This window comes from Chroicocephalus ridibundus, chromosome 22 (assembly GCF_963924245.1).
Source record: "Chroicocephalus ridibundus chromosome 22, bChrRid1.1, whole genome shotgun sequence".
Classification (NCBI taxonomy): Eukaryota; Metazoa; Chordata; class Aves; order Charadriiformes; family Laridae; genus Chroicocephalus; species Chroicocephalus ridibundus.
Window position 1 is genome coordinate 5,311,347 of NC_086305.1, and position 27,330 is coordinate 5,338,676.

Here is a 27,330-nt window from a genome sequence, read left to right on the forward strand (position 1 = left end):
AAGTAGGAATCACTGATCTGAGTACATGTGGTTCTGGGTAGCGTTTCCTATGACCAAAGGAGGAGCACCCGGAGATGTCGGGTGCTCTGAGGGGATAATGGAACTATTAAATAATACAAATAGCTCAAGCAAGCTGCTGGCTTCAGGTCACAGCTGTACCTACAGCACTACGTCGTGCCAAAACCTCACTCTCATGGGTGTTAACAGTACCTGGGACTGGGTTTTTTAAACCTAAAACTTTGGATGTGATCTGGGCTTGGTGAAATTCCACTCGCACGTGTGCCTCCAGCCCCTGTAGGGAAGGGGGGGTAATGCACTATTGTAACCGCGATCATTTGTGTTCTCAGATGTAAGAATTTGAAATGTCTCCAACTTTCAGAGGAATGCCTAATAAACAAACTCTGCAGTTTGTGTCTCTTAACGCTTCAGTAATTTTTGCAAAATAACCCTCAACCCTGCCTTGAGGTCAGGGGCCAAGGTGACAGCGTGGGGAGCGGCGAGAAGGTTGTAATTTGCCTTCTTGCAGGGAGAGTGGCAGCCAGAGCCGACTCCACGATCACAATCAAGGCTGAAACCACCCCAGCATGGGGAAGGAAGCTCCTGGCCTTACCCTTCGTGCTCAGCCCACGGCGAAGGACCGCTTGGGCTCTGCGGGGTTGGTGACAAGCTCCGACAGGCTCTGGGAGCAGTGGAGAACCCCTTCAAAGCCCAGGGAAGCAAGGAGGGAAGCTGTGTCCTGGCCTGCTCGCTCCACCTAGCGCTCACAGCTCCCGCAGGGAACCCAAACACCACCCTGCAGCGGCGACAGGATTTAAACAACTGACTTAACACGTTAGTGTGGTAACAGAGCCTTACCCCAGACCGACTGCGCTTAGAACAAGTTTCCTTTCCCTCGCCTGCGGAGCTGCCGAGCAGCCGACTGCGTTACCGGCTTCTGCACTTCCCACGGAAAACCTTTTCGATAACAAGGCGCTTCAGGAAAACCTCGTTGCTGCCCATGGAGAAGCAACACAACAAACAAACAAAAAAAAAAAAACGCTTGAAGTTTTACTTTTCCATCTTTACTTTATTTCACTTTTTCTAGAAAATTCCTCCATAGTTCCACAAATTTAACAAAAAGTTTAAAATTCAGGACAAACAATCCTGTAACGTATTACAAACATGATTTTTTTATTTTTTTTATTTTTTTTAAATCTTGAAGTTAGTCTTGGGCCAGCTGAATTTCTTACAGCTGAGTGAAGAATTCATTTCCCAACACAACTTTTAAAATCCTCAAGTGACAAGGTATTTAATACCTCGGCTCTAGGCAGAAATACAATTAAAAATTATCTAGAAGTTGAAGTACTTACATTTTTTTTCTTTAGGAGTGCAAAACTCATCTTGTCAGTTTTTGATGGCTATTTCACGCCTCCAGGAAAGCAATACCGACCGATTTTCGTCGTTTTAGAAGTACTACTGGTAACAAGGTGCGCAATGGTTGTCTCCAGCATCGACACGAACATGCCAACTCGTGAGTGCCAGGCACCTGGGCGAGCAGAGAGAAGCTCCGTCCGAGCCCAGCGCCCGCGCTCCAGTGCATTCGCCAACGGGACAGCTGAAATCCGCAGAACTAGAGCGACTCGGGTCTCTGCTCGCAGAGAACGTGACAGGGCAAGCTCCGTAAGGGAAGTTTAAACCTCTCTCACCATCAAATACGTTCAAGATCTGACAAAAAACTGCTTCTGGATTGTTGCATCAATTGCTTCGCTAGTTCTGATGCTACCACCGCACACAGCAACAGAAGAACTGGTGGCAAAATCATTGCACTTCCATGTATTCAGCCTGACCACAGCACAGCCAGTCTCGTTACCTACATGTCCAATATTCCTCAGCTGCTGGTTTGGGATCCAGCCAGCCTTACTATCCTTTTTTTTTTTGTTTTTTCCCCTCCTTTTTTTAATAGTAAATGTCAGTAATCAAAGCCTCAAGGCTTAATACATACGCAGACCAAGACAACCGGAAAATACTCCTGCCCCCTTTTTTGCCCTTTAATACAAAGGCCAAGGACAAAGGAAAAGCTGTGTCCTGATCTCACCTCCAACACGATTCAATTCAAAGCAACTCTGATAGCCTTCAGACCGATCCGCACTTGTTCACGCCTCCAGTAACAAGATGAAGGACACTGAAAAGTAACAGAGTTCTGTCTGTTTTCCTTGGAAAAACCATTATGGCTAGAAATCGATTTTGGGTATTTTTTTTTTTCTCCTTTTTTTAAACAACGCAAGCTACTACACATCCTCGAAGACCTGAAGCAATGCCGACGGCAGCACTGCCACCTCCTTCCTATAGTACAATAATCCATCCATGCTCTCAAGAGTGACACAAGAACAAACACTTTATCCACAAATACCTGTACACGGCATGTTCAGAACAGCATTCAGCCAGCCTATAGAGAATCTACACAGGGAACTCGTTCATATGTAACTAGAAGGGGACACAAGATGAGGCTCAAATTTGACCATTCTTTCTTTGCAGAGTCATTCCTCCTGTGGTCCCCGACGCTACCACATACCCCAAAAAACAACAACTCTGTAGAACAACTAAGTACTTGCAAGAAACCTTTTAGTAACAAATCAGCATGTGCACACAATGGAAAAGAACTATTGCTGGGGGAACAATCCTATTTCAGGTTTTCAAGGAGATTATAAACAGTCTAAAAAAATCCATGTGTAAAATACTTCTTATAAAAACCAAACAAAATTCCTATCAATGCTCATCAGACTTCACGAATAAAGTCGGTTCCAGGACAGGACGATGCCACAGCCGCAGGCGGGAGCCCCGGGCACTTCCAGCCAAGTTCAGGAACACCCTCCCACACGTGTTCTTGGACTGGCTGGGAGCAGCATGACCATTCCGATCTGAACAGGAGAAGGGGACAGAAGGGAGGTGGCACCTCCCATCCCTCATGGAGTAACTCTGGAGGCTACTGACAGTCCCAGAAGAAACGCTGCCAGGATAGGCGACAGGATGCAATGGCTGTGGGAGTGGGTTACCCAGGTGGAGAGAGGAGGCAAAAGACCTCAGGAGATCTCAGGCTGGCTACCACCGCTGATCCTATTGCTTCAGGGACAGGACAACGTCACCAACCCCACCCTGCACTGGGAGCAGCGGGCAGGAGTCTCCGCACACCCAGGGAGCCAAGTCTGGGGCCGTAGCGACCACACAAGGCTTGCCTCCTCCACGCCACAGATGCAACAGAGACCATGAGCAGTTCGCACATACCCACCAGGCCTAACACAGCACACGGGAGAGTCTGTGACACTCGTGGCCTGCGTCTGCTGTCCTCCACCATGACGCATCCCACTGCCAACCAAGACAGAATGGCAGCTCCTCCTCTTCCCGCTGTCCTCCACCTTCTCCGTGTACGTTTGCGCACAGGGTTTCTATCCAGGCTTGGCATTGTCCATCAAGAAAGAAAACAGCTGAGATCACTGTTGTGACAGGGTTTGCACCTGGCATGAGCTTGATTTTTTATATATATATGTGTATATATATATATACACACACACGCACACACACACGAGACACATGAAAGATGGTACAAAGACAAAATTAATGGGAATCGGGTCAACATGACCCAACTCAAACAAGCTTATCATCATATTGCCACTTAAGTTGATTAGTTGCAACATTTCCATGATAAAGAAAGGGGTAACCCAAAACAAGGGACTGCAATTTCAGAATGGAGAAGGGACAGCCAACCCTGGAGTGACACAACCCCCCAGCTCCCACAGGGGGCTTTCACAGATATGGGAGGTCCACTCGGGAGCGGAGGCTCCCCTGGACCGCTGCTCTCCTCCTCGCTGCCTGCAGCCCACTTAACATTTGGCAAAAGCTTACACACTGATTGGAAAAACAGAGCAATTCTGCAAAAAAAAAAATACTGAATTTAGGGAACGGGAGTGTAATACAGTTTTGATGAAAGTCGCGGGACTTTCCTCACACCCACCTAGACAACACTTGGAAGTCAATACTAGTTTAACTAGAAATATATGAAAGATTCTGGATTAGTGTTTACTGTTTTCTGCCATTTCTTTAACAGGCAGCGGGGCGGGAAAGGGAGGAGGAAACAAACCTGACTTGACTTGGTTTTTACATCAGCGTTTTCCAGGTGTGTCCCAAGATAAAATTCTCCCTTGTTTCGGTTTTCCCAAAGTACAGCCACTACTATAGGGGCCACTGTAGGAGATTCCTCTTTGAGAACATAGAACAAAACCAATCACCCATTTTGGCAAAGTTATTAAACACTGACAAATGAAAAGACGACAGGTGAGTCCCTTCCAGAGCACAAAATGCTTTGAAGATTGCTGTTCAGCTTTCATACACTAAAAATTGTCCACAAGAGGCATTTTAACAAACAAGTCAAATCTTATTAAGCGCCCTTCCCCTGCCATAGCCATTAAAAAACATAACAGAAAAACACACCCTTAAGATCATAAGACCCAACTAGGCCCTTCTTATACATACAGTACATACATATATATAATATATATATAAAATATACAGCTTACAGTTTTGTAGTCCTATTACAGTTAAAGCAGACTGAAAGGAGTGAGACTTTGTTTAGGAGCTCAGATCAACAAACAAGACATCTCAAAACCCCAGCAGGAGACAGCAGATTCTAGAGGCCTCTCCAAAGAGCACGAACTGTCTCTGCAGGAAGCTGAAGGTCCTGCGTGTGGAACGATGCCCTGTAGGAATCGGGAGCCAAATTACAGCAGCGCTCTATACCGAACCGTGGCAGAACTAACTTGCAAGTGATCAAAACTGGAATCTGTCCACTTTCCTCTGCAGCAGACCAGCGGGACCCCTGGGAAGCCTCCTCTGTCATCAGTCTCTCGGCTAGCTTTGTAAAAGCCAATCTTGCTTACACAGCATGAACGCTTCTTCACAGAGCTGGAGGAAACGGGACTCGCTAAAGCTCTCCACAGGCAGGCTGGTCCCTAGATTTGGTGAAGAAAACATCGTCCACACTTCTTCAGATCTCAGAGATGCCTGAAAATGTGCTCTTCAAACACAGTTTCTCGAAGTAAAACCAAAAAGGTCACACTGTGCAGCTAAGTGCAGCACGTCTTTTGCTCTACTCAGGACCTGTGCCCAAGCGTACTTATGAAGCTAGGGAGGACAGACTCAGCAATATGGGTGCTTGTTTGAAGCCTACTAGAAAGTGCAGCTGGCTGTGCATTCATAGAGCATGGCTGTTCTCTAAGGCAGTGCTTCGGGTGAATCAAGAGAATAAGAAGGCCTAGTTCCATGGGTTCGTTTCCTGGTACCAATAAACGGGATTTCTGGTTTCAAAAGCAGCCTGCTTCTAAGGCCAAGCGTCATGTTGCCACTGCTTCCAAGTAGCTCTGCAGCTTACGGACGGTTGTCTCATCCAAGGAGAAGAGGTCAAAGTCAAAGGTTGTGTTGGTAACATTAAAATGCCCGGTTTCCTCAATGAGATTTACAATCTGTACAGAAAGGAGACAAGCAAGGATGTATGGAGACCCCGTAAAGATTAAGGACAGCAGAAAGGCCAGCAGATATAGAGCAACCCATCCAGTCCTTTTCTCATCCCTTTAGAACAGCCTCAGAGATGAGAACGTCTCACAACATGAAGTGAATCCTCTCCCAAAAAAGCAAACCAGCTCCTGCTGCATGTCTGACTAGCTCAGTTGGGAACGTGATATGGGCACATTTCTTTCCTTTTAAATTAGACCAAGAGAGCCCAGCCTTGGGACTGCTACCAGGGTGGCAGAGGAAAGGTGCACACACCACACTTCTGTATCTTTTCCAACAAAAACATTGCATGCACATCTGATGGGGTTTTTTTTCTACATATCTTTCCTCTCAAAGTGAACCAGACCCTCTCATGAAGGAGAGGCGAGTGAGAGGTCAAGCATCACAGGGGTCCGTCTGAGACCCTTGGACACAAAGGTTACCAGAGTACAACAGCTTGCCAGAAAGCTGACAAATGATCTCTACCTGCTGTAGCACATTGCGCTCTCGTAGTGCCATTAGTCGCCTGTGAAGCTCCACTAATTCATCAGTGTAGGCCTGTAAAGGAGGCATGAACAGAAATAGTGACACACGTGGCATGTTTGTATGACTGCCAAAGTGACTTTCCTAGTAAGAATAAGAGGAACTGGAGGCCCTTTCAGACATGTTTCTATTCCCAATTTTTCTCTACCTTTTTTACCGCCTCCTCCATCGTTATCAAGTACTGGGAGCCTAAAGACTTCACACAAATACGGATGGTCTAAAGACCATCAGCAAGACTAGTTAATGACACCATTAAACAAACACCTGTAACCAGCTTTAAGAAGTGGTCAGAACCTTTGAGCTTAGAGGACCTCAACAAGGTGAAGTTCACCGAGGTGAACTTCAGCGCGAGTTCTTCATCAGCCAGTTGTACTACTCGTTACCTGAAGACACCTGCGTCAGTGACCAACATCCCAGCAATCTGCTGAACAATGGTTTGTGTTTAGGGAAGGAAAAATTCTTTGAGTGCACTGTATTCTCAGGTAGTTTTACTGACGCCACAATGGTAAATGCAGGATTGTTTACAAGCTCAACATGGGAATTGTTCTTATATAAGGGCAGTTTGCTTTTTCTTTTTTTCTTTTTTTTTTTTTAATTTATTTTCTTTTTTTCCAGGCAGCCAATAAGTTCTGTTGGCTCACAGGGGATAGATTCCTAATCTGTAAAGCTGCCTCAGAGTTGTTCATGTCTGTATCAGCAAAATGAACTCATTTAAGTAATTGTAGCAAGGCAAAAAAAAAAACCAACCCACAACATCCCAAATTCTTCCCCTCCTCCCCCCCCCCCCCCAAAAATTGTGAAATATACACCCCCCCCAGCACATTCACGCAGCCCCAAACACCTAAGCAGGACTGAATGCTACGCTTGCTGGGAGAGCTGGTATCTTTTACAAAACCTCTAACAGTTGGAAAAGCTGACGGCATTTCAGGCACCCTCTTCAATGGGTCTCAAGGATGTTCCCTGCTATTTATACTAAGTGGTCCAATAAAACATACTGTTACCTACAAACCTTGCCTCAGATAAGCCGTCTCAGCTCCAGTTACCAGTATTTAGTGGTCGAATACTTTGTAACTAGCAGGAGACTCAGATATGCAAGTGTCCCAAGATCACACCTAGACCTAACATTAAGCGACCAACCTGCGCTCTGTTCTCCTGTTGAAAAAGTATTAAAACACACAAACGAGAGCTACAGACTGATCTTCTGATTACTGCAAGGACCTCCACGATCGGACCAAGGAAAAGTATTAAGCTCCCACTTGATTGATTTCTTTATGAAAAAAAGTCACAGCGGACTGTGACAACTTGGGGTTTGGCTATCTGCTTGCGAGTTAGCCATGCTTTAGGAGCATGTACACTGCTCTGCTTTCCTTGGAGGCAACAAAGGAGGGAATTTCCTTGAATAAACAAAGGTTTCAACTAACCCAGCAAAGCAGAGCATCAAACAATCTTTAATTTGTAAGATCAAAGACAGATAAAAAGCTGCATTTTAACGAAGAGGCACTCGCCACTGCAGTGGTGGCCAGACCATTGGTTCAGACAAAGGGCAAACAAATAAAGTTAATTTTAACATTTTGCATATGGAAGCAACCTGGGGGTCCATCTATTTAACCCACACAATTTCTGCAGTGTCACTCTCCAAAGTTTGTCCCTTTCAACATCTATTTTTCATTATACTCAAGCTTTTAACGTGCTGAGACAGAACAATGTGAACAGCCTAAGCTGATGCAGATTGTTTTCTACACAGGAATGTTAGTGAGTATCCAACAGTTCTATGATATGCAAATCCTCAAACCTACCTTGTCATATGTTCCCTTCTTCAGGATCTTCTCTGGCTTGTTACAAGACTCTGGGCTTTTTCTTCCAGATGCCTGAGGATAAAAGAAATCAACATTAAGGATTAAAATTAGTTCAGACGAGACGGTGGTTTAATGGCTTGGGTGCACAACACTGAACAGAGAGAAATCACCTGTCTGATGAAGACAGTGAGATAGGGAAAATTTGGTGCAAGTCAGAACTAACACCATGTGTGGAACAAGGAACCAAGAGCGGTGGAAAGTAGCATGGTACAGGATGCAATACCTTATTATTTGCTGGGGGCAGTTTCTGACCAGGAGGTGGCTCTCGACTCGGCAGGCAGGAATCTGCACTGTTGTCACTGTCGCTGTCACTAAGGCTCAGTCTGAAAAGCAAGCAGCGGAGAATTAGCATCACCAGGTAGTAGGAAACTTACTTAGCTGTCAAGCGAACCACAGAGAGTTAAGTGAAATTCTCCTCTTTATTATAGACTGCTAAATTGTCTGGGAGAAATGGTCAGCCTGTAATTTCCAAGAATCCCTTTTTTCCCTGCTGACATCACTTTTGCCATCTTCCATTCCCTGGGCAGGCAGAAGAGGGAGTTTCAGTTTACACACTACAGCTGGCAGTTCAACTCTTTCATACAGAAGTCCCCTTAGAACAACTCAGAAAGTACCACCTGATTTTCACAGGCAGCAACTGTTCATTTTGAGGATTCATTCCAAAAATCACCCAGTACCTGCAGGAGGGGCTTTCCAACACCCCCACTGAGAACACAGGCAAGAAAATGCACTTAGTGTTTGTTGTGACCTTCGAGATTTGCTATTTATTCTCATTCTTGTTGTGGCCCTATAGATGTATTATACCAGGTATCCTACTTTTGATGAACTTGAAAAACTATTTATTATCTATCCCCTAAAGGTATAAAAAAAAAATACATATATACTTCAAAGTCTCTCCATTCCTGTTTAGTTGATAATGACAGAGTGCAACAACAGATTTTATTTTATTTTTCTTAGGTTTTGGTGAACACCAGCATCATTTGAAATTTGCAGCTGCTATCTGGGCCAAGCATTTGGTTTCAAGTATTTAGCCTGAGACTCCAGGTTTTGGCTACAACAGCATTTCCTGAGGGGAGAAGGATGAAATTCAACTATTTCCATTGACTAAAGCAGGAAACAGCTGTTAACCAAGTCCCATAGGAGCCAAGTAACCAACTGTCAGCACACACTATCAGCAAAGACTAAGACTTCTCAGTTTTGTATCAGTCATATGCAGTAAGAAGAGCACACATGCTGACAGCCTCCACAACACTTCTCTAATCTCTGCAGATCAAAGGTGTCACACACCATTCAGCTCAGCAGAGATCTGAAGACGACAATTAGGTGACTATTTTAAGGGGCTCAGTCACTAACACCTGCAAACTCAAACATACCGCTTCCCAGTGGCTTCCTCTCTTTGAGCTCCGGTGATCTCTCCTCAATTCTGTTCTCACCCTGCTGTTTTCATCGACTCTGTGTCCCCACCCCGTGCTATGTGCTCCACACATCTGCCCTTTCTCTCCTTCTCTCACACTTGCCTCTCACACATAGCCCCATCACTTTGATTCCTCCCTCCAAAAGGAGGACACACAAAAACCACCAAATATGGAAGGCAAAAAGACAAGAAACATCTTTCTTCCTGATTTGTTACCACCTGGAATCCCGGCTGACTGGGTTTGCTTTGACTGCTGCCTCTTCTCCAGAGGAGCTGTCATCATCATCTGACTCTTCTGACTGCAGATCTTCCACCATGGAGCGCAGTGGGCCTGGGATGAGAGGGGAGAAAGCGATTCAGCACAAGGACACGTGCAGCAGAACTCCATCCGAGCTATCTGATCTAAACTGGATTAGGTATTATTAAGATACATCAAGATTTCTCAATAAGATGTCAGTGGTAGTTTCATTTTGCACAAAGATATTGCTAAAAGACACTGTATTTCTGTCGCAAAACTAAAGCTGAGTTGACAAGCTTTACAACTGCTGCAAACCCACCCTAGCCTCCCCCCAAATCCTCCCACTCTCTTTTGGAATGAAAACAAAAGGACACATTTTTCATGTGTTTGGGGACCATTTTAAATGTCACTCAAGAGACAGCAGTTGTAGCAACACAGTATTTGCTAAGGTTAGAACATTTACTATTGCCACAGTATATCTCTCTGGATTTTCAGTGGAGGAATCTGAAAAAAAGCTACGTTATGTGCTGGCAGAGTGATGAATGTCACATCTATAATTTTTAATAAAGCATATATGAGATCAGAGGAGAAATACTCTGGTGACACTGTAGATCAAGCAACAGCAAACATTTATAAACCGAGGCAGGAACCAAAGCCAACAGGGAAAGAACCAAATCCTACTCATAAATTAACTGCCAAAACAAGAAAAATACTTGTTCATGATTACACTATGACATTATCGCCTTTTCTTGCTGAAGCATCACAGCTTCAACATATGGTTGCATACAAGAAACCGTATTAGCCTTAACTATATAGAGTGCTGGGAAAACAGATCCAATTCTCACGAGCCTTTTAAGGTTATGCAAGGAAGATTTTAAACACATTTTATTTCTTGCAACACACCTTGACTGTGGTTCTGAGATGGCTCGAAATCAGAGTCAGAGCTGGAGTCGGAGCTGGAGCTGGAGTTGGAAGGGCTGGACTGGACAGACTTAACCCCCCATAAAAGGGAAAAAAAAGAAAAAAGAATCTTAACCTTTCTCATCCGGAAAACCAGCGCAGAGCACAAAGCACAGGGAGATAGAAGCATTTGAGCACTCTACAACGTCATAGGTGGCTGAATGCAGTTCTCGGGATTACAGAAAATATACAAAATACAAGGTAAATAGAAACAACATTTATGAAAACTGATACAGCGTAGCTCAGCGCTCCCGGGCAGCGGCATGAGCTGCCAACAAAACCCTTCACGCCACTAGTTTCAAATAGCCTCAAGTGATGAAAAATAGCATCTGAAAAATGTAAAAGTGAAAACCCCTTCCTTTGAATTGTGAAAGATGACTAGCATACAACTTAGCACAATTAGCAAAGCCCTCTTAAAAAGCGTTATTTGTTGTAACTCACCAACGCTCCCTCTGAACACCTCGTACTGATCGTTAAACACGGACAGGCTTGCCTTTCCTAAGTAGCTCACTTGACGCCAAAATGAGTTCTAATTTATTACTATACGCTCAAAACAGTTGTTTCTACACCAATTTGAGCAATCCACCGTACTGTTTCCAGTTTATTGTGAAAACGTAAAAGAAACCAGATAAACTCTCGTGAAACCAACGCCACTCACTGTCAGTAGGCAGCAGAAGCGCCAGGAGCACACTATGCAGTTAAGGCGAGTAAAAAGCTTTAGTGCTATGTGCGTTTTTAACAGAAACCCAGATATTGTACAGCAATCACACGCTTTAGCTTAAAGGACCACGAGGTGGCAGCGAAGGCTAAAACAACTCTTCACCCCCCGATGGCAGCAGTGACTATTACAAAAATCTTAAAAGGGTTTTTTGTTACTGAGTAAAATGTAGTTTAAAGAGTCTCAATGCACTGTAATATTGTCTTCCTTTTTTTAAAGTAATTCTCTGGAAATTTAGCATTTCAATTTCACTGCACCTTTCCTGGGAATCCACTTCCATTACCAAAATCCTGATGCTAGAAAAATCACATATTCCCATTGATCAATAAACTTTATTATGAAAGTGTTAATATTATAAAAACATTGTAAACAGGTAGAAAGAGGCACATCAGCAGCTTTGGGCGTTAATAAGCGAAAGCCGCGGCAGGACTTTCATCCCAATACCACCCTTCCCTATAATTTATCACCCAAGTATTGTTAGAGTTTCATTTATTCAACTGTAAGAAGGCGGGAAAAAATGACAAAAAGGGTTATTACAACCCTTGTAAATTATTCAGGAGCACAGAAGAATAATTTAACAATGCCAATATTGGACGTACTGGCACATTGCAGTAGCCTTTTATTTTTTTTCCCCAAAAAATTACAACGTGAAAGGAAAGAGCAACATTTTCAAGATAAGGAAGGACAACTCTTGTGTCTTACCCTCACATTCAATCCTAACATCTTTCATTCCTAATAATCCAGCAAGTGTTCCCTTAAAATGACTTATTAGGACCTAAGCAGCAGTCGGAAGTTGTATAGATGCTCATCTCTCCTTTTGCCATTAACCCTATCAGCTAATTTCAGCCCTTCAGGAGGCATCCAGCTGGACATGCTCTGCATGCTCACGCTGCAGTTACTGTCACCGAGATATGACAAAAACACATGCCGACAATGGAAAAAAGCAATCCTGCCCTCACATCTCAGCCTCTCTCTTTTGTCAGCACTAACGTTTAGGCAGCCAAGCATGAGGCCAGTTCAGGGAACTGGACTTGATGGGGGAAGGAGGAAAAAAAAGAAAAAAAAAAGAAAAAAAAAAAAGGGAAAGGATAACTAACTTTCAGCAGGAGCTGAAATGGAAGGAGAAACTCCTCCGGCCCATTGCAAAGTCACACGAGCTCTCATGCCAGCAGCACAAATGAGAGCAAGACTGTTCCTTTCAACAGCAGCCTGCAAAGATGTCAACTCAAAGCAATCGTGGAGTCGCAGCCTCGGAGCATGTTGCACAATACGTTGGCTGCAGCAGCAAAGCTGATTTAAGAGTTTCCGGGCCCCAGTCCACCTCCAGCTGCTCATTCGCTTTAGTGATGTGGCTTACCACACAGATCCACAAACAGCTGTACCAGTACAAACGATGGAGTAGCAAACTGCAGGGTTGGGAGCAAAAAGAACCCCCCAGGGTGGAAAAGGAACTCAAACAGTCTTCTCTGCTGATGCCAATGCATTATGCAGTTATACCCTTAAGCTTCAAGTTCCACAGAAACCTAAGCTGATCTGACTGGCAGCTGCCATGGTTCCCCCTCCATCACACTGAGTATTCCTGCCCGCCTCCTGGGCTAGCACTCAAATACCTCTGTCAAGCATCCAAGAGACACAAGAGCTGGTGCAAGAGAGGACACAGAAGCACACAAAGCTTGGTGGGGGCAGGACAGGACTGCAGCAGACGCTGCAGAACCGCAACCACAGTTTGCGGTTTCACGGAACAGTCTAACCAGCGCTATCGGCTTACAGCTGCATGGCGAGTCCCAAGGGGATGGATGTCACCTAAGAAATAATGAAGTGCGAGACACTCAGGACGTAACAGAGCTCAGCAGGTTACAGGGGCTCGCAGTGAGGGCCACGTATCTGGTACAGAAATGATGGGCTCGCTACACACTGATGCACTTCAGGTATAAGGCTAACAGTGGAGAGGAGCTGCTTCTTCCTAATGCACAATCTACAAACATTTAATCAATCTGGAAAAGATCTTTGCAGAGTAACTTGAATTAACGCTTCCCCAGTAAACTCTTTTACTGGGAATCTTTTGCAAAAAAATCCTTTCTGAAATAAACACATCAATACTTATTGTATCACAGTGCTGATTAAATCATAATACAAATTGTCCCTAGAAGATTTATTCTAGTAAAACAAATCTTTCTTGAAGTGGTCAGTAGGAAGCAGTTCAAAAATTCATGTGATATTATCCTGTGAATTCTATTAGAAGATACATGGCTTCCTTATAGCAAATACAAAATATACAAGTGAAATGTAGCAAGAGTTTGGATTTAAGTCATGTCTTTCCCCTCCTACTTTTTTTTTTGTTTGCCTTCTTTTGGAAAACGATTTGTAGAAGACAGAGGATGAGGAATGTTCTTCGTTGTAAAAAGGAAAAAAATATTTAGACAGCTTTTAAAAATAGTAGCACAAAAACATAATTTGTTTTATATTTTACAACACAACTTATTCAGGTTTAGCGGCATGTGGTTATATTTTGAGCTTTAGCCAATAGCACATTTCTTACAGGCCATGTCAGGAATAGGGTTTTTTAATTTACATTTTAATACTTTTTTTTTTTTTTTTCAGAAATAAAACTGAAATTATTTCATCCTTTTCTGAATTAAGATCATGGTCAAAAATTACATTACCATAAGCAGGTAGAAAGTGTATCTACGTCTACTATACTCTAGTTCCATAAACATCACCGCAAGGGACGAACGAGACCATAACCTTAAACTCTGACTTTTAGTTAACTCTGCCTGCAGATAAATCTAAATAGAACTGCGCATCTGAAATAGGAGGTAAACCAGGCAGTAGTAACGATTAATACTGATACGATATTCAAAAAAGAGTTTTATTTGAGAAACACCCCAGCCTAAGTATTTGCCAATCTCTACCTTATCTGAGGGAATATTTTTCAACATCTTTTTCATGCAGGGATTTAAGCAGCACGCTTAAAAATTCTGGTAAAGGACAAATCCCTACTCACCTCTGACTTGAAAGAAGTTTCATCCTCTGAATTTGACTCCTCCATTTCCACAGGCTTTTTGATCTCCTTGGCCTCACTTTCAGATTTTACCTTTTCCACTTTGGCATTCATCTTCTCCTTGGTTTGTTTCTTCTCTGGGTATGAGGAAGACGAGGTTCTGGGAGATGTCCCTAGAATATTCTTTACCCCTTTGGAGCTACTCTTTTTTTGTTTTTTGGCACTAGGCTTTGGTGACTCCACGTTGGAGGGCCTCTTGCTGGAAGACTTTAACTCCGGCTGTGGCCCACCCTTTGGAGAAGTGTTCTCCAGTTTGGTCTCCTTCACGGCCAGTTTTGGTTCCTTGAAAGCAGCTTTTGGAGGTGCCTTCTCCTCCTTAGGCATTTTGTTCTCAGTTGGTTTTCTGGAGGAGTCCTTCAAAGGCTTGTTTTGTTCTCTTTCAAGGTCTTTGGAGGAGTTTTTACTCTCAGAGTCTTTTCTTGGCCTCTCTCTGTGCTCCTTGGTTACTTTGTGTGGCTTAGATGCCTTGCTACTTTCCTTGTTCGCATCCTAAAATTCAGCAAAAGAAACATGCAAGCTAGGTATGAAATCGAAGCTCTGCACAGAATTATAAAACAGTCTCAAAATTCACATTGAAGCCTTTGTTTCATGTAGACATCCACCCACAGATGTCTCATGTACTTATGTACCTCAGAGGTAGACATCTAGATTTCCCTAAAGCTGATGGACAGAAATTGACAGCAGCCACTTAAACATCTACATTAGGACAGGATGAAACACGTTTCACAGATGTTCCTTCCTTTCCATGGTCTATAAACGGAGGTCTAAAACGTAGATGTTTTATTCAGATTTAATCTGTAGTGTTAACATCTGAAGCCAGGTAAGAGGAAACCCACTCAAGCTGTCACACAAAGTTATGCTTCACACAACATTTTAGGGAAAAAACCCCAACAACTAGGGGGATTTTTTTTTTTTTAAGGTTAAATCACATCCATGGCAAATGCAAGTTATGTTCGCAACCTAGTTGCCAATTCACCACATCAACCACACTGCAACTTGACAAAAATACTGAATATCCCTACAATCGTAAGAGAGCCAAAGTCTATGATATAAGCAAGCATTCTATCACCTTTAATAAAAGCTTTAAGACACCAATCATTAGGACCCTGCCTATCCTAAGAGTCATGTACACATGAAGGCAAAGGAGTTCCCTTTGCGAATTATATGTGAACTCAAAACACTTATAGAACTGGGTCTTGCGGGGAGACACTGGCATATGAACTGAACATGCCAAGAGTCAAACACACACGCACCTCTGAGGGCAGCCTGGAGGAAGAGAAGCAGGAGACTATTGCCTCTAGCTACTGGCAATTTTCACCAGAGCTTGTGTCAGAACCCTTTATTTCTCTTCTGTCTTCTCCGTTTTCTAATGCTTAATTCCTGACCAAAATTAAATCAGCCACTAACAGATAAGTCATCTTTATTCTGTTTCATAACATCAACATCAGAAGACATGACTGAAGTGCCAGAAGTGTTCAGAGCCCTGAACAAAATGGATATCAGAATCGAATTACATCATAAAATGAATTGCTGTTAATACTTGTGACTGTTCAGGCTGATAAATCGTATGTAATCTGCTTCAAAACACATTGCCTGTGGATTGTTTCCCCTATGTATAATTGCACAAAAATGGATTCATCGCACAACTGAAAAAAGGAAAACTCAAGAACTCAAAACCAGAAAGTCTCAAGAACTAGACACTGCTGGATGCAAACATCAAATCACAAAATAACTAGTCTGACCAAGTGCAGCATATTTCACATTCTGGACCTTCTACCAGAAGATCTTTACACCACTACCCTAAGTAGCTCTAATGACAGAGGAAGTGCTGACTCTCTACTAAGCCCTGCTGTGAAGAGATGCAAGGACTTAGAGTACAGTTCTACATGACAGACAAAGATCCACATAATTCACGCTCAGTATCAAGAATATAAGTCAGAACAATCAGAGAGGACTTCATTCAACTTTATCTGCTACAGCAGAACAGGAGGAAGATACGGTTCACCAAAAAATGCCAGTCTTGGACACTTAATTTTCTTTTCAAAATTTCCCTGTAGAGAAGTCTAGCAAATCATAAAAAGGCCTCCTAAATTATGATAAGTTCCAGACCATTAGCTAGTGAACTACAGAATACAAGGAAGACGTTTTCAGAATCATAAGTAGCCCAAACCAGCTGCTAAACAAGCTCTTAGTAGCAAGTCCTGAAAGACTTCTTCACCTCAGGGTAACACAAAAGCATGCGTCACCAACCTTTGACCCATGGGATGGTTTGGTCTTCTTGGGATCAGAGAAGGCAGAGAGTGGTATTGTGGGTAACATCGGATAGTCGGGACTTGGCCTTGAAACAGTTTCTGCTCCTTCTGGCATCACCATCACCTAGAGGAGAAAAATTATGTATGAGTAAAGTCGCATGGACTATTAACACATGATTATGTTAAGTCACTTGCTCAATTAACACACTATTATTCATCTTCTGGATGGTTTTTCCCCTGCTTGAAGGCCATAAAAAGAGATTGTCTAGGTAATGCTCAGTTTCAAGACAATTCCTCAAATACAGAACATTAAAACCACAAAAAAATGAAACGCAACATGCAATATCAAGTATCTTTCCCAAAGGGAACACCAATATTCCGAGCACAAGCAGGCAATAAAGTTTAGACAAGAACTGTGTGCTCTGCTGCAAATGCTTTTATCCTGAGAACAGGGAGCAAGGTAAATCTGGAAGGAATGAGCAAGACTTCATCAATTTAGGAGAAGCTGAATTCACTCATTCAGGAAGAAAAAAAAAAAAAAAAGCGCAGGCCTTGGGTCTCTTCCTTAAGATCTTAACACCAAGCACTGAGCTCTGCGAAACACTTTCCTTCTTACCTCCCCTGTATTCTGTCAGAACAATCCTGCTGAAAATTTCCACTAGATGAATGGCATCAAAAGAGATTCACAGAGGAAACACCTCAATACATAAGGAACACAATAATGTTCTATGAAAATCTTAGAAAGCACATGATGTTCTAGTCACCCTATGTCTGAAAGAAGCACTCTCCTCTTCGTGCCCAATAAGGAGAAGCACTGGCACAGTGAGGAGGATCTGGACAGGACAGCTTGGAATACTTGCCACTCTTGAGATTTATTATTGACAAACCTCCCCACAGCTTTTTTACTTTTTTAATTTTTCAAGCCAGAAACATGTTTTTTCAGAAGAAACTTTTGCCAGCAATTAAGACCATCTTGAATAAAGTCCTTGAACAGATCATAATTATACATTACTATATATGGGGGTGTCTTAGAATACAGTCTTGACATTCTCTGTCTGGTTAAAAACTTCATGCACTTTGTGGCTTGCGCTAATTTGCCGAGATCTTGTAGTTATCTTTTCTTCAGTCTATCACTGCCTATTACTTTCCCACAAGTAAGAGTTCATCCACTGCAGCAACCTGTATCTTATTGTACCTTCAAGAGCGTATCTATTTTTTTTCCTCCCATGTCCATTTTCACTCTAAATTCTAACACTTTCCCTTAATTTTTTATTATCTAAGCCACAAGCAGCTGACCTCAGGTTTAGAGGACATTTAGTGACCAGGAAGCGCTAAGTATTAAGCTTTCATTTGGCAAAAATGAGTAAGGAATAGACTGGAAGCCTCTCCCTTTTCACAAGCTTTTCTATACTGATACAGCTCACGACACTAGGAAGGTCACGGATAACAATAACTGCCTGATGGACAGTGCACAACGTCCACAGAAGATCTCCATTTCCGGAGAGGTTTTAGTGCTTTGATATTAATGGTCACATTTAAATTGAAAATGAAGTGCCACCAATCACACAAGCAATGGTTTAGTTCTGCTTCAAGTGCTACAGTCTCATAACCAGGAGTAAAAATTGGCTGGGTCATCCTTTAGATGAACATGGAAAACTGTAGCCTGCTAGGCTGCAGCTAAAAAGCAACCCCAGAGCAAAACGAGATCACTACACATTTTAGCAGAACCTCTTCAGATCTCCAGTCCCTTTGGCACTTACCCCTCCAGCCCTAATGAGTTTGCGTCTGAATTCCTTGGTGGGGTTGTTGAAAGTCAATTTCTCACAACGAAGGTGGTTCACAGGTGGATTTCCCTCCAAATTTAAGAACAGGTCGTATGTGAAACAAACCTTTTTCGGCTCCTCCTAAAAACAAGAAAGACTTTGGGAAAATGGAAGAAGTTTGGCAAGCACGCTAAGGCAGAGGATTCAAACAGTCGCCCCTGAAAATCCCGAATAAACCACTGAGTAAGTGTTGCATTCACCGAGTTTTTCATCATGAGATCAGAGAGCTAGAAAACAAACCATTTGTGCCTAAAGTGTCCGAGGTTAACATACCGTTCATCAGAAACTCGGGCATGGCTTTTCACTGCAAAAGAAACACATGGACAAGGATACTGACTGACAATTTTCTGTTCAAAGTTGTTCAAGTCATCCTAGGAAAGCAGATGCACAAGCTTTATCCACTATTCTGTTTTCACTGAAATTCAGATCCTATCTCCTTTGGGGAGCAACTGAACTATAAGTATCAATATTAAGAAAAGCATAATCCTTCATTTAGAGAAGGGACAACTTCTGAACGCACAGGATCTCTGTGGGTACTGAGAAAAGATTAAACGCAATGGTAAAAGGATGACTCATTTTGTAAAATCCTTTTCAATATGCATATTGCAGGGGCTGAATGGGAAGATATCCCAGGCTTTTGAACTTTCCAAGGGCACTTTCACTGAAGAAATCCGGAGTTTGTATGCATGTTGGGGATCATCTGCGCCTCACTGGTTTTGTTCCACCTGCTGCAGAAGCTCAAACACTCTGCATTCACAGTACAGAATGGAAGAAATCTCTTCCTTTTTTTCTCCCAAAACTGCAAATATTGCATACTACTTGCATATTACTAATATTGATATGAAATTTCCTGGTATTATCTTGTATTCTGCATTTCAAGATGAAAACTCAAAATGGGGCAAAAGAGACTCTCCTGCAAACCACACGGAGCCTTACAGTACATTCAGTATTTACATGAATGCATCCCACATGCCTCATTCAATGTGCAACATCAAGCAGCTGCACAGCAGTCTTTTCCACAATTCATATCCAGCAGCTTGATTTCCTGGTGTAGTTGCATTGTTGTATGGGAACAGACGCCGCAGGCTTCTAGCCCAAGCCATTAGATTTGCTGAAAATAGGTTGAAGCGTCAAACGGCTTCAGACCACCCCGATTCCTGCTGTTTGCTTGGTGGATACTAACGTCGCTAAAGAAGCCATTTCTTGTACAAACTATACCTCTAATAATAAAAAGTGCGGTAACCGCACCTGGTTTACATCAAAATCAGTACCCTAAGCCCACCAGGGGATGAAGGTCTTGGATCCTAACTCCCCAAACAGGGGAAGGCAGGCATCTAAGCATACATGTACAATGGAATTGTCTCCCATTAACAAGCAAGAACATGCTACCAATATGAGGGTCTGCAGACTCTCCTTCGGAAAAGCCCTGAAGAATCCACTCATACTCGAAACGTCTACTAAAACACACGAATGGGAAGAAAAAGGAAAATATTTGCAAAATACACTGCCTTGTCATTTTCCTCTTCTCTACCGCCATTCTCATTAACTGAACCATTAGTGAGCTCTGCATGTGTGTGCTTACACTGGAGTTCAAACAGCAGCTAAAAAGGGTCCCTCAAAGTCTAATAAACTTAAATGAAGGATGAATAGAAACCAAACGTGGCCTAAGGATGGTTTCTAAAATGCTTTTCCTAGCTTATAACATAGAATAAATTGATTTTGGATCTATTAGCAAAAGCAGGCTTTAGCCAAAAGTTGTAATGCCATCACATTTGAGAGCAGGAGAGGGGCAGCAGATTCATTTCCCTTTTATCTTAGGTATCCTTTTTTTTTGGTATAGACTCAAAAGCATCAGAGAATCTCTCAAATATTTATTGTACCCCTGTTGACGAGCTTCCACTTTTTGTAAAATTAAGACAGTTTTTCAATGTGATTTTTCTCCAACTCAGAGATTACGACTGCCCTGGGAACCAAGTCCTAGCCGAACACCATGATCGTTAAAATATCCTTTGTACCGTCTCAGGCCATCAGAAGCCCCCCACCTAAGTGAATAGTTAAGATTACAGCACTCCTAAAAGAACCAGTACAAAAGTCTCAAAGCAAAAAGCTGCAAATAAACATTCTTTCCTTTACTGCTTTCACTGATAGCTAATGATTACAGCCCAAGACACTCCAAAGCTTAACCCATCCGGTCCTCCCTAAAAAGTTCTTCGCTCCAAACAACCATCAAGGAGCAGGGGGGGGGAAGAAGGAAAAAAAAGAAAGAAAACCAAGGAAAATCTCTCTCAATTGACCAGGACCCACACATCCTCTAACTTTAAATGGAAAGCCACACTGAATCCACAGTGCCACACTTCAAAGCCTTTCTAAATAACATGTTGGGATCTACACATCCTGCTGCTTGGAGCTGCAATAGCGGGTAGGTACTTTTTCACCCTACAAACTTAGGTCCAGGCAGTCTCTTTTCATACTGCAACACCACTTTATGTACCCAGCCAAGCCAAGCTTTACCCTTCCTTGATTCCTCCTTCCGATATTCCACCCTTGATGTCAATAAGTAACACTGAAAAGGGGACAGACTTACTTTCTGTAGATATTTTGTCGCTCTCTGCAACCATAAGTTTTTCTAAAGGGCCTTACTCCCAGGAAAGGCTTTAAAAGGACGGATCACATCCACTTCTAAGTGGTAGATATTGTGGTTATTCCAGTCAAAATTCAGTGGTCAATTTGGACATGAAATGGTTAACCTGGTATGGGGTCTCTGAGCAAACCACCTTAGAACCTCAGTTTATATCTGCCCCTCAAATCTCAGATGCCAGAGAAGTAAAGGAGGAGTGTGTACCACAAAGCTAGGGCCAAGCTTTATTTGCAGCCACTGTAAATTTCCCTCTGTCCAGTGACTCCTGCTACTCCACCTCCAAACTCCAAAGCTGAGTACATTACGCTTTATTTTTACTCTTTTCCAGCTTCCTGTCTGGCACTGCACTGTTATGAACACTGGAGTTGCTTTATTTTTCTTCTGAGTTCTGAAGTAATGGGTTAAAGTTCTTTTGGCACTTTTCATAAGAGGAGGAATTTTTCAAAGTCTTTTGTTAAAATTTCCTTGTCCTGTTTTTAAGGCAGGGTGTGCCCTTTGCCACTTAAACACAAATCAAAAGAATTTCACTGGTAGCGTGCGCATAAAGCTCATAAATCACTTTTAGAAAGCCATAAAACAAAATTATCTACAAAAATCTAGCACACCAAGGAAGCAGGCTCATGGTTATTCAATAACTATACCATCTAACACTACTTCCCTTTTGCCATAGATCCAGCCTGACAGAGTCATTTATCCGTAACCGGTTCATAACTTCTGTATAAATGAAACCCCCCTTCTAGGCTTGTATAACCCGTTTGACTAGTCTTCCACCCCGCTTTCAGACAGGACACTGAAAAGTGAATGGCCCAATATTCATTTTTTGAAGCAAGTAGCCTTACGTTACACTCTGCTAACAAGTCTATGAAACACCCTTATCTTTTTTGAGATTCTACAGGGCTAAGTAAAATAACAGAGAACAGCATTTTGGAACTCTTCCCCATCTGAAACCTATTACTTCGTTTGAAAATTAGGAAAATATACTCCCTGCTCAAAGACAGGCATTTAATAATCTACTAGCTCTTACAAATACCAGATCCGATGCTGGCATGGCTAGTAAAGCTGCTACGTTTGACAAGGCTTCCTTGCCAGGCACTGCAATCTATTCAGCATATGGAGATGCCTATCAATGTGCCACACTGAATGGCTACTGAAACACACACAGCCCGGGTGTTTTGGCCAGGAAAACAGCCTGCTCCGATAGAAGAATGGGTAAACTGATAATACACATTAATTTATGGAAGAAAAAAGTAAAAAAAAAAAATTCACCACTCATCAGTATCACAAAAGAAAGTGCTGCAGGTTTGGTAAGGTGATACAGAACAGACCTAAAAACTGTGAGCAACGAATACTTCCACTTAAAGGCTAGACAAAATGACAAAATTTACTCCTCCTCCCACAAGTTTCAGCAACATTGAATAAATACTAACAGGGTAAATCTACTCCTCCTTTCCTCAAACCTGTGCAGACCCTGCCCCGATAACACAGCAATTTGTTAGGTAAAATCAAACATCTCACACAAACGCAGGCTCTTCATCAACCTTCCTCAGGAGTATTTCACAAGCTGATACCTTCCTTACAGCACAGTCCTGACACCTAGTTCTAACTGATCTCCAGTTTCACCAACCCTGCCGTATCTTCATCCACGTACAATGGCTCTACTAAGTTCATACTTTGAAACACAACTATTTTTTCCCTTCTCCAATATTTTTCTATGTATTTTATATGTCACACCTATAGATTTTACAGAAGGGGTAAAATATGCATGTTTTTATTTTGAACCTAACTGGAAAAAATCAAACAGATTTCTCTGCTTTCTTTGCCTATCTCCCTTTTCGCTAATAGAAAAAGCCCAAGTTACATGTATCCATTATGTAAATACTGGAAATCTTTTATCTCTAGCATTGAAATTGCAAGGTAGTATCTTTAAAGAGACTTTAATACAACATCTTATCCGTGTTGCATTAATATCATCTGCCCTATATTGGAATAGCATGAAAGTATACTAGACCTTTAGCTTTTGTTGCAGGGGGTGGGGGATTGATCTAATTTGATTAGGATGCAAAAAACGTAACAGGGGATGAATACCAAAGTCATACCTGCGTTACAGCCTCCAGATTACAACATATGCCACTGTATAAGAGATGTATTTGGAGACAACAATGAGGCCATGAAAAAAAGCCTCAAGACTGTTGAAATTGAGTGGGGGAGAGGGAAGGGGAAGAGCAGTAGAAAAACAGCAATGCATTTATTGTACCCAGTTTGTATTGATTCAAGCACCAAAAGCCACTAACAGCAGCCCTCATTACAGGAAGGAACACAAAGGATTTTAAAACAAAAATAGCCTACTAACGTTTTCAGTCCAACAATCCCAAATGATCCACTAGCATTAGTCAACTGTGCTTTCAAAAGCTTTATCATTCAACCTGCTGAGACCCTGCCATTTGTTTTTCAGGTTCAGTTACAGAGGCAAAGGCTCTAGCAGGCCACCAATGCCACATGAGGCTGCAAGTCCCGGGGGCCGTGTAGACCACTGCAACTCTCTAGAAAGCTCAGACACACAAACTGCCCAGGTTCACTGCAATATTTGAAATATATTCTGTAATTCAAATAACAAGCCTGAGAAAGCACAAAGCACCTACTTACTGAGAAAGTGAATTACAGCACAGGAAGGACAAACACATGCCAACAGGGCATAACTATGTCTGTAGAGGATAAGAATAGGCTCTTGCACCTTTTATAATCCTCTGCTGACACTTCCCTGTTTGACAGAAAAGCACCAAAAGCTTCAGTGGGGCCAAGAGCCCTGACTCTCCTACTCCAGACAACAACAACAATAAAAAAAAAAAAAAAAAAAAGAGTAGTCCAACACAAAGAGTTAATGGGCAGTTTTATGCAAACTTGCCTAAAAAAAAAAAATCCTGGTGCAGTTCATTAAAAACATTCTTAAGTCATCTTTAGTAAAACTGTTCCTTAGCAGTGAACAGGCCCATGTTTCTTTAGCCAAAGCAAAGAGTACACTGGCTCTGACAACCACTATTTATCATCCGAGTAACAAATTAGAACAGGGAAAGGAAACGGCTAAGAGGCTTAAACTGTGGAAAAAAAAATTTCAGCCAACCATGGCAAAGATCAACCTCCACAGATTAGTTCACTCCCTCTTTAAATCCTTTTTCTTCTCACCTTTACAAAGCTAAACATGCATCGATAAACAAATCCCAAAGCCTTTGCAACTCTTGTTTCAACTGAGAGGACACACATCAACAAAAACGTGCTAGAATGTAGGCAGCATATGGCCAGAAAGACCCACCCGACTCCTGCCCAGCCACCTATGAAACAGCGTTTTCTACCCACTCCCAGAATCAATCCTTAACATCCACTTGAAAAGAGTTATTCAAGGATGAGTCCCAAATGCTGTAATCAATCCAGGCAAATTCAAAACAATATATGGTCCATGCACAACAGCTGATCCCCACCAGTGTCAACAGGTTTCCAGAGATCAGAGTGAACATATGGTCTCAAAGTAGTAAAGACTTATTTATTTGGTGCTTTAATGCCACATTCTTTAATCAGGAGAAAAAGGGCTGTATGCTAAGCCTTTGCCATTCCTCCTCCTCTTTACCAATCTTTTTAATTTCTACAAGATCCCAGTTTTTGCTTATCTTTCATCTTTGCATTTCTATTTTTGCAGAAGTATTCACCTCTCATATTTCCTTCAACTCCACTTACTGAAAATCATAGCTCTTGGTATTTCAAGATGGCATTATCACCGGGCAAGAGTGGTCAGAGGAGCCAAATTCTGCACATCATCAGGCAACTTCTAAGCTTCCAGCAATCCCAAGTACCATGCTTAACTTCCAAATGTGCAGAGAATACAACATTTGCTGACACAAGGATGGAAAGAATTACTTTTAAGTAGTAAAAGCAAATTTCATACAACTTCAGTATAGCTCACTTATTTCAAGTTCATACTTGAACCTGGGAAAATGTCTCTGTTCAAATGACGTGCTGGAAGACGGAAGCTATCACACTTTCCCTCAACCATCGCTTGCCCCAATTTAATAATGGGAAGCGCTGTCTGAAAACTCCTTAATTAGTCAATTCAATCAACTTAGAAGTGGAAAAGAACTTCTCCATAATGCATAAATCTAAAAAACAGGGCAAAGGTAAGTATTTTTAAGATCTGCAGTTTTGAGAACAAGTCTGCAAATAAACCTGTTCTCCTATTTATTTTTCGTGTTTCTGAAGACCTAAACGCCAAAACCAAACTGCCTTCTCTAAATTAACTGCTACTTCCATTGTTTCCACTCAGAACTGAGACCACCTATTTCCCTTATTTATAAAAGCTATCCTATCCCTAATGCTAGAAAGAGCAACCATGCAGTCACATGTTTATAGAAACAATGAGAAGTGATGACCCCAGTGGGTGTGAAACCAAGTTATATTCAGAAAAGCTGCCCGGTCTGTATTCTGTGAGGAGCATGGGAATATAAGGGATGGAGAGAAAGAAAACATACAAATGCAGACAACAGTCAATGCAAACAAATGCACCTACAAAAAAATGCAGGAGAGGCAGAAACAAGAAAGAAAGAAAGATCTGACGATCTGTGAAAGGCTAAGCCATCAGAGACCTACAGGGAAAAGGCAAGTGTGAGAAGAGACTGGGTGAAGAAAGCACCAAAAAATAAAAGGTAACGGTAGAAACAAAGCACAATTCACCCATCACAGTCGTTAGAGATTGCCCTTACAAGAAATCAGCATGGAGAAGTTGACATTTTTGGTCAGGAACGTAAAGGTAGACTTTGAACCTGAATTAAGCCAACACACAGTGCAGATGAAGAGTTTCCTGATTTCCATCCAAAACCTCAGAAAAGCCACCAGAAGTCAAACTACTTTTAAGCTTTTGAGGGTTTTTTTGCAGTCAAGTTGCAGTTTTCAGAGTTTGCCAAAAAAGCTGCTTCTATCAACAACTTTTATCCCCTACTCTCTAACTGCCATTTCTCTTCACATCCTTTTGGCTTACTCCACCCACCCAAAAGAAAGTTGCGGGCAAAACGTTCCCAGGTTTAGAAGACAAGTCGTCTTGCGGTTCAGTCCCATTATTTGGCTTATTACTCAGACTCGTAAAGAAGTGGGGCAAGAGCAGTGTGGTAGGCCAAAAAACAAACTAAAACGCTAATTATACCCAAGTGACACTGCCAGGAGAGAAGATTGCGCTAGAATGGGGTGAGGAAGAAACGACAGATACGTCTGCGGGAGGTACAGTGGAAAGGATGCTGGGAAGCTAAATAGAATTAGGTTGTGGTCTGCTGTCAACAAAACCTGGGGTAATGGCTTACGCATGAAGGGTTGAGGGGGATGGGGCGAGAGCATACATTATAGTGGTCAAATTTTACTTTATCTATGTTCCCTCTTAGGGATAATAGGCAGAACATTATGTTTTTTTTATTTAAGTAGTAATCAAAACCAGGAAGATTCAGTATTCATGTTTAACAAAACAATTTAACTGAAACTGAGTAAGTAAGAACACAAGCGCCCAAATCCCTATTTTCATAACCTCCTTCAAGTCATGTAGCGTGTGACCTCTGTGGCAAGACTTAAAGCAAGTAATAAATCCCAAATTTTAACTTTCATATACTTGTTGGCAATGCATCTTAAGATTTAAAATATTTAGTGTTTTCTTTTTGGAATAGTACTGAATCAGAACAACAATATTTTTTAACATAGCTGTAAATACTTGTCCCATACAAGCAAATGTTTATCTTGGGCCTATACAAATTTTATACCTGTACAGTTAATTTAATAAGATGGCAAATAAAAAAATGGATCTTTAATGTATTGCCAGTCAACACAGTATTTACAAATGTTTATAAAATCACTGTTTTATGTTTATTTACTTCCCTACTTGCATAAAATATTTTAAACTGCTTTAATATTATCCGTGCTAGAGAAGCTTGTTACGAGCGGTACAATCTCTGTTCAGAATCTCTAGGACCATCACACTGTCCTGATATTACCTTTCTATACAATTCCATTTCTGCCAAAAGCTTTCTTTTGAAGTCTGGCAGGAGCTTCAACTCCCAGTTAAATTCTATTTATTAGACTAATAAAAAACACACACATAAAACAGTCACATAATTTAGAGTCTTTCTGTCAGGCAGTTTCAGGCTCTGGCACAGCTCAAAACAATTAGAAGACCAGAAATCAGATTCTACCTTATTTTTGAAGTGTACTTCAATGGGCATAATGAAGCCTGCGTAGCCAGACTCCTCCACTTTGTAAGGGGGCTCCTTGCACACTGAAAAGAGAA

The 27,330-nt window shown here is 42.0% G+C and overlaps 1 protein-coding gene across 1 annotated transcript in view; it reads right to left on the bottom strand.

The window, feature by feature from the left end:
- Positions 1–1,059: 1,059 nt before the first annotated feature.
- MLLT1 (MLLT1 super elongation complex subunit) overlaps positions 1,060–27,330 on the bottom strand; it is a 32,493-nt gene continuing 6,222 nt past the window's right edge. The window contains exons 3-12 of the mRNA XM_063357899.1: positions 27,236–27,318; positions 18,323–18,466; positions 16,561–16,686; positions 14,254–14,799; positions 10,475–10,562; positions 9,553–9,664; positions 8,143–8,242; positions 7,860–7,931; positions 6,007–6,078; positions 1,060–5,492 (exon numbers count right to left, since the gene is read on the bottom strand). Of these exons, the coding sequence (XP_063213969.1) occupies positions 5,364–5,492; positions 6,007–6,078; positions 7,860–7,931; positions 8,143–8,242; positions 9,553–9,664; positions 10,475–10,562; positions 14,254–14,799; positions 16,561–16,686; positions 18,323–18,466; positions 27,236–27,318 (1,472 nt within the window). The 3' untranslated portion in view covers positions 1,060–5,363. The remainder of the gene's footprint in view (positions 5,493–6,006; positions 6,079–7,859; positions 7,932–8,142; positions 8,243–9,552; positions 9,665–10,474; positions 10,563–14,253; positions 14,800–16,560; positions 16,687–18,322; positions 18,467–27,235; positions 27,319–27,330) is intronic.